The following is a 13,341-nucleotide window of genomic DNA, read 5'->3' as shown; positions in this document are numbered from 1 at the left end:
TTTTTTTTTTTTTTTTTTTTTTTTTGAAATTTTAAAATTAATTTCTATTCCAATTAGATAACAATGGTCTCATTCGGTAGCAATTTCGTTTTTTATTTTTAATTTTTTGAAATTCAATTTTGTCTACTCGCAATTACTTTAATATGATTTTCATGTTCCTTAATAGAAATATTTTAATTCTCAGTCAAATTCAAAAAAATAAAAACAATTTTTAGAAACTAAAAGAAATAGTTTTTGAAATGTTTCAAATTCAAGCCAAATTATAAAAATTAAAACTGTATATATATATATATATATATTTTTTTTTTTTTGGCCCGTCAAAATTTAAAAACAAAAAGAAGTTTTTTAAAAACCACATTTTTTAGTTAAAAATTTAGCTTAGTTTTTAAAAACTTATTTTATTTATAAAGTTAGATTAAAAATTCAAATATTTACTTGAAAACGAAAAAATAAACAAAATTTAAAAAAAAAAACGGTCGAAATTATAATTATAACTATTATTTATAACTTGTCTCAATAAAACCATAATTATAACATTTATGAAACTCAGTGTGCACCATAAAACCATAAACCCTAATTCTATTTTCTTTTTCTTTTTTCTGAATTAATTAAAATACTACACAATTAGCAGCAAAGTCTTGTGTAATCAAAACCAATAGAAAAAACTAACTCAACTTGCCTGTATTATACCGATTGCTATGGTTGCGCCTTCCTCGTATTGTTGAAAAATACAGCTTCTCGAGACGAAAAAATGGCCTTAAATGCCCATTCAGTGATACTTACTTGCTGAGACTCAACCATTTCAGATATGAATCATTTTGCATCTAATTTGAGTTCATCGGTCACGAAGAAGACCGAATGGAGAGCCCGAACGCATTGCTCTGCTTCGTTGTCATTTACAATCAATGAGATATTGACCTGCCAAGTGGACAACAAAATGAATCAGCTATATATGTATAGAAATCAAAAGGCTGACTTACTGAAAAGTTCTACTTTCATAAACGTTCTAAAACTACTATTAGAGTAGACATCTGTTAATTAAAAATGGGAACTAGAACCAAAAATGGGTGTAGCATTGACTTGAAATACTGTGATGGTATTTGAGTCCCAATTTCTCCAAGTTACCGCTACACGTCTCAAATTTGTCCAACATTCCAACAGGTTTCTAGTCCGCAAATAACAAAGTTCAAGGCTATTTAGCCAAATCCTTTCATGAACCATGGTGAACATACTACAAGCATTTCCAAAACTGAAGAGCAATTGCACAAATAGGGAGAGGCATGAGGCATGAGGCATTACATTACAATGATTTCTATACCACACATTTTACTACATAGATTGGGAATAAGTTCCTTAAGTCCACATGGTTCTCTTGTCATGGCATTTCTTATTTGGTTTAGAAAACCAAGCTCGTTTAATCACAATGATTTTCTTTTTATTGTATAATCGAGGAGTTGCAACCTACTCCTTATATTATCCTCATGGTTCATCGCACTCGTCTCGGAGGAGATTTCATCCACTTTAAGAGTGGAGTTCTAAGAGACGAGAAGAGTTTTAAATTATCAAAATTTTCACCTAGATATTACTGCCGTGGCCACCTTGAGGTAATCGGGCCTATATTTCTAATATGAATTCAAATGCAGACACCTTAGATACACTTTTGTGATGGACAAGTGATTTATGTGCATGAGAATGGATTGTTGATGTGAGGTATGAAAAGAAGAAGATACCTTAGAAGCACCCTGGGATATCATTTGAACATTTACTCCATTGGTATGGAAAACGTGAAATGCCTGTCACAAAGTTATGCATTAGAAACGAGCAACAGAAAGATGCTTGATAACTCAAAATCATGCAGGCAGATAAACATTTGCAATTAGGATGAATTGCTATTATAATATCCAGGAAGCCCAGACACATATAAGTCCCGACACACTTCAAACACATGTCAAGCACACTAAAAATGTGTCTGCATTTAATATGTTTTTTTCTAATTTGGACATGGTTAGAATATATTTAACCTAAAAATTATGAAAAATAGAGATTTTCTTATAGATTGAATCCTTACATATCGATCATTCCTAAAGTATTTGGATGACATCTTCTTCCTTCAGTCATAACCAAAGATTTCAAATATTATTAGTCGACTTTAACTTCGTATGTTTTTAGTGAAGTATATATTGATTCTATGTTAGAGAAGTATTAATATAACAATACAAACATATATGTCCTCAACTGTCTGTGCCCTACTTTTTTAGAAATTCTGTGTCCATGTCCCGTTGGTTGTGACTGTGATTCTTAGATAATTGAACTATTTTTATGCATATAATAGAAAAAAAAAAAAAAAAAAAAAAAAAAAAAGAAAAAAGGGAAAAATATTCTCCTTGTGCTTTCAATTCATTTATATATATATTATTTTTAATTTTAATTTATTAATTTTATTAAATTTTTATTTTTATTTTGATGTTCTAAGTTTTGATCACAGCGTTGAAGAGCTTGGCGCATTCGTCAGAAGTGGGAAGGAGGAGCCCGACACAAGCTTGAACGTATCTTCAGATCCAAACTCTCTCTACTCCCCGTTCCAGATCTCTCCAAAACGCGTTTGGATCTCGGATTTCTTCGTCACAATGTTCTAATCGCTGCATAATCTCCACATCTCTGCTTAATTACGCCTTGCTTCTTGTATTCATTCCGATCTTGGATACCTTTTTTGGAGGTTCGATTTGAACTCAATCATGAATCCTTTCTCCTCAGGGACGCGTCTCAGGTTAGCTTCCAAGCGCAGTGTACCCATTTTCGCATATTACTTTTCTACTGTTACAATTCTTATTTGTTCCAGCTGTTATTTTTTGCACAATTTTCCGCTTTCTTATGGGTTTCAGAATGGAGTTCTTGCGTAATTAGGTAATTCGTGACCAAGGAGTGTGCGTTTTTGTGTATCGACTTGGGAATCTTGCTGCTGAAGCTGCATTTTCTTATGTTAGGAATTGATAACTAGTGTCATTCTTCTTGGGTTTAATTTGTGGCCTCAGTCAATAAGTTTGAAACGGGCCAGGTGNAAAAAAAAAAAAAAAAAAAAAAAAAAAAAAAAAAAAAAAAAAAAAAAAAAAAAAAAAAAAAAGTAGAATGCAAATACTCCTATGAAGTTACTGATCTTTGGGCACAAAAATTCTACCCAGTTCCGAAATAAACTTCTACGTTGAGCAGAATTCTTCTTTGGAAATTTGATAAAATCCATAAACATTCAACTGGATTGAACAAAAACATAAAGGCCTCGTTCGATAACGATATTTCAAAAACAAAAAATAAATTTTGATTTTTTTTCAGTTAAAAAATTTAGGCTATGGTTTTAAATATGGTTCACAAATAAAAGTGCTAGAAAATATGCATAATTTGAGAAACAGAAAACTAAAAAGAAAAAAGTTACTAAACGGGAGTAAATGAATTATATTTTGTGCAGAAAAGTGAATTTTGTGCGTGTGTGTGAATAAGTGGGGGGGACAACTAGATGCAGCACCTTTTCCAGTATCAGTGATGACCTTTGAACATTCCCTATGAGAGAAATGATTGATCTATGCTGAAGCAGTTTCACAACAGCAATTTTTTCAAGTTCTTCCACCACATGGTCAAGCTCCTGCCAATAGGATATAAATGTAACGCCAACCAGCGGTAAATGAAAAGTGTGCTGAGATTTTGATTGTTGAACATAAATGACAAATGCAGAGTTAAGTATCCAAACTAGCATGATAAACTATTCATACAATAGATGCTACAGTGTTTTCACGGTGAAAGAACACAATAAGCCTCACAATCACCTTCAGGCTAGAGGGGAGGCAATGTCCAAGTGAATTGACATGCACATAAATGAATAAATTAAATTATACATAACGATAATTTGTAAGAAAACAGAACCACATGAATATGAAATACTTGAAAATAAGTAAAAAAACAGATAATACCATGGTTTAATAGTTTTGAACCAAAATTATAACATATAAAAGAATAAGTTAACAAGAACAAATATTTTAAATAAAAAATTAAAAAAACAAGAGGAGAACATACAAAGTTTCTCACATTTTTAATTCTTTGAAATAAAACAGAGGAGAGAAAGCCAGGTTTTCCAGAAAGAAACAAAAGGAAAATAAATTATGAGAGAGAGAGGCAGACAGAGAGCAACAGTCCAAAACAAGAGAGAAAGCAGGAATTAAAAAAAAACAAAGATCGCGAATAATAGAGTATATAGTTTCATACGCTTGCCTGCTGGATGAGCTCTCTGCTCCAAAGCTTCGATGGATCCAAGGTCAGGGATAAACTGACTTCACTAGTAGCAACCACATCAACTGATATGCCCAAATCCTCGAAGATTGCAAACACCTGTACTTATAAGGACCGACACACGCCAGAAGAAGAAGAAAACGAAGAAGATATCCATTAAAATTAGTAATAATTCAATAAGGCCACTTGGAAAAGAATATTAGCAATAATTCAATAAGGCCACTTGGAAAAGAATTAAACACCTCCTCACCTTGGCAAGAAAACCATATTGACCGAGCATGCGAGTGCTAACAATATCCAACATGGTTACATTGCGTTTCAAAACAATACTTGTCAGCACTGCCTACAATTGAGAACATAAAAAGTAGTTTCAAGGACTATACAAGCGATAGTTTTTCCTTTTCAAGAAATCTAAGTGCTACAGACCTTGCTCATATCTCTGTTCCGAGTGATGAGAGTACCAGGAGCTTGAGGATTATATGAATTTTTCACCCGAACAGGAATATCACCCTCCCTAGCTGGTCGCATTGATTGTGGATGCAGAACCTACAAAAGGAACCACAAAAGGGTAAACCAAAAGAAGACCAAAGTTGGTGATCAGCCCACAACTTATGCACGTCAGGCATAATGAACCACTTAGGGGGTCATGTACAAGGGAAATAAGATCCCTTGTACGTACAAGGGAAAGTAATAAATTTCATGACAGAACACACACAAATAAGATCCCTCATTGTGTATTAATTCACAAGTGTGTAGGAGCCCCTGAATAGAGGAAATTAAAGTTGGAAATGGTAGGAGTAAGTGACGTGTGAAAAGCAATATATAGTTTGAACATTTCAAAGAGCCAGATATTAAGGTGTGCCCCACCTAAATCAACTAAGACAAATAACGGTTTAAACTTCATAGCTAAGACAACAAAGAGGTAGATTGACAATTCCACCAAGTCAAATGCAAGTAATCACCTGAGCTCCAAAATAAGCAAGCTCAGCTGCCTCATCAAAAGTCAAAAAGGGAACAGGTTCTGCCCCTGAATAAATATTAGGGTCACATGTCAAAACACCATCAACATCTTTCCACACCTGCGAAGCACAAAATTAATTTATTATCTCCAACTTTTTTAAAAAATAAAAACTAGAAGCACCCTTCTAAACAAATAATGAAAATGAAACACAAAACAGTAAACGGCATTTCCAAAACTTATTTAATAAGAGGCTGCAACCTGAATCTCCCGCAATCCAAGTGCTTTGCCTATGGTAGTAGCAGTCAAATCACTACCACCCCTTCCCAACGTAGTCACTGCACATGATCTCCAGCCCTTAAATTGAAGAAAAAAAATGATTGCATTTTAGTTTTTTCTTTTTTTCTTTTTTTCTGGAAAAGAAACAAATTCTCATGGTAGCAATTTCTTCTTTTAGGATAGAAATGATTGCATTATCCTCAAGACTCAAAAAGATCCAATCCTTCAAAATGGACAAACAATAAAGCAAAATGGTTCGTTGAAAGACCTTTCCAAGGAAGCCAGTAACAATAGGAATAGCAGGATCAGAATTCCAATCACCAAGTAGCCTTTTTGCAACAGCAGGATAGGTTGCTTCCAAAATGTCAGCATTTGTGAAGTCATCCGTGGTGATGAACCCTATTTCAAATGCATCATACTGCAAAAGTGGACGTTATCACAAGTTGTTGTCATTGTCAATGACAATTGATCGTGGAATACTGGAAAACTTTGTTCTTTTTTCATTCTTTTTTTTTTAATTTCTTACTTTATCTCTCGCTCTCTCTTTTTTGGCTATAAGTGAGTGTTCGGAGTAAGCTATTGTGATAATTGAAGCCACTATAAAATATTAGGAAGCAGATTAAGTTTTTAAGGTGACAAGGGAAATAACAGTCTTCTACATGAGAATTAGTTTTGTGTATATATATTAAAAATAAAATAAATAAATAACCTCTAAAAATAATAACATTGACTAGGTAGGGGGTATATTGAAAGACAATGTCTTCGGGAAGGAATTTTTTAGGTATCTTCCTCTCCCCTGCAAACAGAGTAAACCACAGAGAAATTCCCTCCCTGTTGAGATATCTATTGCGATACTATGAAAGCCCACAGAGTACTTACAATATCAAAAGGAAACTAAGATGACATTCACAATAGAAAAACCAAATATAAAGACAATACTCCAGCACATTTGTGAGAGCTGGAAATCCTATCCTTCAAGCCTCAGCTTCAACCTGATCTCTCACACCTCGACCCTAGCATCCAAAACCCTACATAAGCCTCTCCTGACCCCACCAACTGCCTTAACAAACTTCACGCTCCACTAACCAACTGTCATGTGTGAATTCCCCTTTTTATCCTTCCTTTCATACACATAGATTAATCGGAGGTCTCAAAGAATCTTGTGTAGATTGTCAAACCAAATTGTTTGCCAGAAATTTAAAAGTTTGCCTTCTCATTTCTTTTGTTTTGTTTTTTTTTTTTTTTAACCAAACATTTCCGCAGAAATCGCTAGTTTAGGCTTCATGATTGTGGCTTAGACTAACATATAAAAATTACTGATGGCGAGATTCAAGCACAAACGATCCTACCTTTATCCCAAGAAAAAGCCAAATTCCTCAATGACACTCCTGACTCCAGTAAGGGTTCAATTACTAAAGAAAAAATGATAACAAACCAATCCCTACTTTAGAATCCAATACCTACTGGCTAAGATGCACGGACACTTTAGTTAGGCTAGTGTGTCCATGTTCAACATGCCAGACACTTGGACGCTCCAACACTTGCTGCATATTGCACACTTGTCAATGTAATAGATGTGTTAGATACTAGTTGTACAAAGTCAAAATAGGTCTAATATTTGTTAGACATGCATCAAGCACTTGTTAAGTAAACTAAATTGACATATATATGATAAAAATAAAAAAATTTGGGAGCAAAATACATCAAATTGATCTTTTAAGCATATAAATGCATAAACTCACTGACTTTGAATTTCTTTCTTGTTTAAAATTATATATACTATAAAAATGTAAATTTTAATAAATGTGTCTTTGTCGTGTCTATGTCCGTGTCCTTTAAAATATAATGTGTCACAGTGTCCATATTGTATCCATGTCTCATATCCTTACTTCTTAACCTACCGGAAATAGTTTCTTTTTTTTTCTGTTAATTTTACCCAAAACTAAAGGTTAAATATAAATGGAAATACTTGAACTACTTTGAGTCTATAGAATAGGTCATATATGTCCAACACATTAAACGATAAAAGGAACAGAAGCATACTTGACGGGCTTTGACACCGATCCTATTTAAATAAGCAGCAAAAATCCTCGTAGACATGCACTCCCCAAAGGAAACTAAGTAATCTCTTGTTCGAAGTGTTAATTCTTTCATCATAGCAATTCCCTTGAGTAGTTGCTCCAACTCATCGAGGTGATCTGCAACGTAATTATGTATTATATATGTATATGATCAAGGTATTATTGCTGTAAAATTTTAAGGTATAAATGTCATCATTTGCAATGCTTATGCTATTGCATGATTTATGATCCTGATATCAATAGAAACGAATCTGTAGGAAATGCATTATATTGTCACAAGGGAACAAGAAAAGGGGTTATAAATTCAAGCCATCAGATGAAGATATCCCTTTCTAACATATAGGTATTTGCATCATCATGCTCATATATTCCAGCATAACCTAAGGCAATTAGAATATAAAAAACAAGGTACCCAATGCAAATGGAAGACCAATCAAGAAATGCTACAGAACTAATCTTATACTTTCATCGCTGCCACTTCGACAGGAAAAATTTTAGATACCGCTGATGCACAACAATAGATAATATTATCACCAGATTGTAGGATGACAAAACAGCAACCTAAATTAGAAATGTCCAGATAAACCACAATCTCTGCATATTAATGCAAGGTGTTCATAAAGACTCTCGACAAGCATAAAAGCAAGTTGAACAACTACTCTGTTTTTTTCTTCTTAAAAATATTGATTTTTCTTTCAGACACTGAGTTGATATTTGCAAGTTGATGCTCAACAATGCATAGTAATTCAATAATTTCTGAATGAGATCCTCTGTATATGTAATATTTGATACTTCTAAATTTTATACCAAGAATATAAAAGGAGAAATAGGAACAGTCACCCCATTCTCATTCGTACTCATCATTATTGTTCAGCTTATTCTCCTTGCTTACATCTTGTTGGAAAAGAAACTATCTTATTCATTTCTCAATCCCGAAGACTAACTTTTGTTACTTTCATATTCTCTTCACTTTTTCTTATCAGTTCGTGCTAGCCTAAAATTTATGCTTATTCCAGAAAACAACAGACAAAATCAATAAGAAAGTATCAAACTGGAGGAAAAAAGAGAGGCAGCAAGAATATGAACTATTAAATTAACAAGTTTCAAGCACAAAAATATAGCTTACTTGCAATAATAGACCTGTTGACTCCAAGCTCATCTGCAGTCCTAAAAAAACCATGACAACGCCCTGTGAGGATGATTTACGACATTATTCAGAAGTGGCTTGAAGGACTCAAATTTCTTACTTCAGATGCAACTGTTTTATGAATTTCATCTCTTCAATATCCGATGCATTAGTAGCGCCACAGCTAACAGCCTTTTCTCCAGCCTATTAAGTTAGCATGCAACTCTGAATCATCCACAACGGGAGTGTATTGAAAGAGAATAAAACACCTTTCTACATATATAATAAGTAGAGAAATTTGGAAAAGCAAGTGCATACCAGCAAAAGTTTGTTGGTTGTCTTTCCCATTGCCGAGAGAACAATCAGTGGCCGCTCCTCAGGGAAGCTGCGTATAAGTTCAGCAACCTCTATCATTCTCTCTGCAGAAGCCACTGACGAGCCACCAAACTTCATGACACATGTAAAATGTTGCTCGTTTTCCACAGAACTTCTAGACTCGATTACTTTTTTGTCAAGCACGTCTCCAAGTCTTACTTCGCATCTGACTCTCAAACCTGCACGTCCAAAAGATAGTTTCTTCCCATTCGTGTACAATCCAGCACTTCGCGCAATGGATGACACAAAATGAAGATGCGGAGACAGTGAACGTTGGCAACGCAGTGTTCTACTCATAGAGACAGGGCAAAAAGTTGCGCCTCCAAGAAGATTCAATGCGCCTTCCATGAGTTACTTCGACACAATCACAATAGTTCAACACAAATAATTTTCGAAAACCTTGAATAGAACTCTTTTCGATTCAAAAACTTCAAAACTGCAGCTCGATCTGTACATTCCACAAAGCAAACGGTCAATTCGAAGAATGTCCACAACCACAAAACCCAACCAGAAGCCATTAATAGCCACCTTAACTCTCATTTTCCCCCATTTTCAACATGCAAGTCAGTAAATAAATCAATAAATGAATCGCATATATTAAAACAAGCAAATCGCTCCATTCTTCTTCAAAACAGCCAAACACCTCCAAGCGTATTGCTCAAGAACCAAAGATAAGGAACAGTACCTCAATGACTGAGCTCCAAGGATTGAGTAGAGGAAATTCTTCAGATAACGAAGATAGGATCGAGATTGCGAAACTACAAAATGAAAATACTTCTCGTATTCCCTCGGAAAAATGCTCGGAGTACTCCGGTTTACGGCTCCGACGATGAAGGGAATGCGAGGGAATAGCGACACAGAAAGCCAGAGGCGGCGCCCGTTACAATTTTAAGAATCAATTAATCAGTTTGTCCAAAATAAATAAATAAAAATGGTCAGAGATTTTCCACAAAGCCCAAAAGAATAATTTTGAAAGACCATAAAAAAAAAAAAAAAACAAAAAAGTTGAATATATATATTAAATTAATAAAAATATTTATAAGTATTTTATATTTTATCTAATTTCAATAATATTTTTAAACCCATTTAAAAAATACTTAAGATTAGCACAATATTTGAAAAACTATTCTATAATTTTTGTATTAATATCGACCTTTATAAAAAAAAAAAATTAAAAAGTTCGTCAATATATAAAAAGGATACGGTCGCAGTATCTAGTAAAACATCTTCAAACTTTTTAATATTTTTTTAATTTAATGATATTAATGTTACTATTTCAATCTATATACTTTATTTAAATTTTTTAAAAAGTTAAAAAATATTAATGAAACGTTTAAATGTACGTTAAAGAATATTTTAAAATTTTATTTCAGAATTCGAATATATTTTTAAAATAAAATATTAAAAAATTCATAAGGGTAACCGTATTCTTTAGAGTTTAATTGTTTGAGTGTGTCCTAATCTTTTAAATTACATGGGATTCCGACTAATTATAAATTAAAGTGACAGATTTAAGCTCTTTTTCTTTGTTTTTTTCCCCTTTGTAAATTTGGGAAACCTTATGATGGTTCGAATGGACGATCAAACTTCAAATAACTTAGCTGTCACCAATGACCCATAATTCAATTATGGACGAGTGGCTTTATACTACCATCTGTCTCAAGTATAACCCAATTTAGTTTGACTGTTTAAACAAGTCGTGTGCTTTGACTTCCTATAAAGTAAACGGTGGATATAGATCCTGTCACGAAATAAAAATGTCAGGTTTGCTAGAATAGCATGGATCTTTGTGACATATTTGAAGTTTGTATGAACTACCTGAATAATTTAAAGGACATAAACATCATGTCGTTTTTTGGACCCAGAGAAAATATGCGAACGTCCATATCTTAGGCAGAGCATTTTTGTTAGCAAAGACGAAAATACAGATTTACTTAAATTAATAACCATACGCTTTAACTTTTTATATTTTATATAAAAATATTTTAAATTTTAAAAAATCTAAAAAAAAATACACAATTATTATTTTTTTGAACTGAAAAAATAAAAACTATTTCACCATTTATGTTTTATTTAATTTAAAATAACATACTAATTAGTTTAAATTTTTATATATTATTAAATGTTTTAACACTTAAATTTTATTCCTTAAAATTATTTATTTTTCTTTCATAGCGAAAAAATAGACGATTATTTTCAAACAGAGTACCTATAAATAGAAAATATAAGCTAAAATTCTTCTCTCTCTTTCAGCAGCGTAACGCTCTGAAACCCTAATCTTACCACCAAAACCCTAATCCCCAATCTCCTCCATGGCGTGTACCATCGACTTCCGGCGCCTGGACGAGGGCTTTGGGGGAAAGACCTACAAGCGAAAGCGTGAAGAAGCTGAGAGCAGCCTCAACATCATCAGCTCTGAAAATGCCGACGCCTCCATGGACGTCGATGAGTCGCTTCCACCGCTCAAGCGATCCGCGATTCCTTCATCGGAGAATCCTGACAAACCGACCTTCGGAAACCCGACCTATGACGGCGTGATCGCCGGAAAGGTCTCCGGACGGAAGTGGAAACAGCCGCGGAAGCACAGGACGTCCGCTATGCTGGTGAGCCGAAAAGGCACCACGTTCGAGGAGAGGGAGAGGCAGAAGATGATTAAGGCCGCGTACAGGGAACGGAAGGAGGAATTGAAGGAGCAGATTAGGTCAAACAAGGTGGAGAAGAGGAAGAAGAAGGAAGAGAGAGAGAAGAAGAAGAAGGAGAACATTTTGAGATCTGGAACTAAGCTACAGAAGATTACAAATCCCAAGACACTGAAGAAGATCGCCAAGTCTAAGCAGAAGAAACTATTGAAGGTTGTTCCTGAGGATTACATTAAAAAGTAGGTCAGTTGCTTCTGTTCTCAGGTCTTCTTCAGTGATTCCACCATCATTCTAGCATTATAGATAGATTTGTCTGTTTTCTTTTTCTTAAATTTTGGACTTTTTCTTGTTGAATTTTTTCGTATGATGTACTTGAAACATATAAAACTCAACCTAAGGAAATCAAAACAAATAGCTGCGTTTCTTGATGTTTACTTTTATAACAATATTGAAATTTTTGATCGTCTCTTAATATTGGTGTCGATCATTTATCACATATCCACAGATATTTTATTCTTACACCACAGGCAACTTTTCATGTTCATCGCCAAAGATTGCTGCTTTTGAAATCCAAAATCATCACGTTCCATGTTGATAATTTTATACAGAGTTCATAACCAAGATGCTAGAAAATCTTATTGTTGATGTTTATATGTTGAGAAAGCAAATGAAAAATATGGAAATTCACATAATCATATGGATCAAGTAGTGAAGTTCAAGCGATTGGATACAACGTAGTTTGAACACATTGACATGTATGAACGTGAGTTCCTAAGTTGTAAAAGATAACATAGATTAGAAGAATAAATTTGATGGCGGCCCTGGGGGAATGATCCATATCAGGAGAGGCCTTAAACAAGGTGACCCTCCCTCACTCTTCCTTTGGGAAGAGTTCTCTTTGGGTCCGTAGCCTTCTTTTTGCTGATGACACTATTCTCTTTTCCTCCATGGATGTTTTAGCTATCGACAACCTTCTTGGCCTTGTGAGCTTCTTGGAGAAACAGATTGATTTGAATTGATTGCTAGCAATTTTGGTTGTGAACAGGGCCAACGGTCAAAACAATATCTTGACCGTTCCCCTCGTGTTAAGGGTTAATAAACGTCGATCATTGTTGTTTTGGACCTCTTTGTGGAGGAAATTGATAGAATAACGCGTTGAGTCATTCTTAAGGTTTTTAAAAAGCGTCGGCTAGGGAGAAGTTTTCATACCCTTATAAAGAATGCTTTGTTATCTTCTTCCACTTACGTGGGATCTTAAGGAGTGATAAAAAGTGTATGCTAGGGAGAGGTTTCACACCCTTGTAAAAATGTTTTGTTATCTCCGCATGGGATCTTAAGGAGTGATAAAAATCATTCTCTTCTAAATGGAATTGAATATATAACCGAGGAAAGACAAATTGGACCTTGGCTCTCCATTATGTTGCGACCATTGGGGCTTGAACGTTGGATTAGGCTAATTCTTCCATAGCGCTCGCTTTCGTCACATGGTTCTCTCCAAGTCACTCATCGTTAATCAATTTATTTACAGCTCGTATAGCCTCTCACTAAATGTAAATATTTGTGTAAGAAAGTCGAAAATCATATTAAACAAATGGGTAAAAAATAAAC

The 13,341-nt window shown here is 34.2% G+C and overlaps 2 protein-coding genes across 3 annotated transcripts; one reads left to right on the top strand and one right to left on the bottom strand.

The window, feature by feature from the left end:
* Nucleotides 1-485: 485 nt before the first annotated feature.
* LOC111445462 (aspartokinase 2, chloroplastic-like) lies at nucleotides 486-9,987 on the bottom strand. 2 transcript variants are annotated; one of them, XM_023083862.1, is made up of 14 exons: nucleotides 9,780-9,987; nucleotides 9,038-9,542; nucleotides 8,841-8,923; nucleotides 8,720-8,760; nucleotides 7,556-7,710; nucleotides 5,781-5,930; nucleotides 5,495-5,590; nucleotides 5,238-5,354; nucleotides 4,702-4,821; nucleotides 4,526-4,618; nucleotides 4,252-4,374; nucleotides 3,518-3,634; nucleotides 1,731-1,793; nucleotides 486-918 (listed from the first exon to the last, which is right to left on the bottom strand). In XM_023083862.1, the coding sequence occupies exons 2-14, from the start codon at nucleotides 9,440-9,442 to the stop codon at nucleotides 814-816; spliced, it is 1,668 nt and encodes a 555-aa protein (XP_022939630.1). In that variant the 5' UTR covers nucleotides 9,443-9,542; nucleotides 9,780-9,987; the 3' UTR covers nucleotides 486-813. The 2 variants fall into 2 exon arrangements, with proteins under 2 accessions (XP_022939630.1, XP_022939631.1); XM_023083863.1 differs by having other exon boundaries at nucleotides 4,258-4,374.
* Nucleotides 9,988-11,327: 1,340 nt separating this feature from the next.
* LOC111445465 (protein PXR1) lies at nucleotides 11,328-12,167 on the top strand. Its single transcript, XM_023083866.1, has one exon. It carries the CDS (start codon nucleotides 11,407-11,409, stop codon nucleotides 11,974-11,976), a length of 570 nt encoding a protein of 189 aa, XP_022939634.1. The 5' UTR covers nucleotides 11,328-11,406; the 3' UTR covers nucleotides 11,977-12,167.
* The last annotated feature ends 1,174 nt before the right edge of the window (nucleotides 12,168-13,341 follow it).

This window comes from Cucurbita moschata, unplaced genomic scaffold (assembly GCF_002738365.1).
Source record: "Cucurbita moschata cultivar Rifu unplaced genomic scaffold, Cmos_1.0 Cmo_Scf00007, whole genome shotgun sequence".
NCBI lineage: Eukaryota > Viridiplantae > Streptophyta > Magnoliopsida > Cucurbitales > Cucurbitaceae > Cucurbita > Cucurbita moschata.
This window is presented reverse-complemented; position numbering and strand designations above follow the sequence as displayed.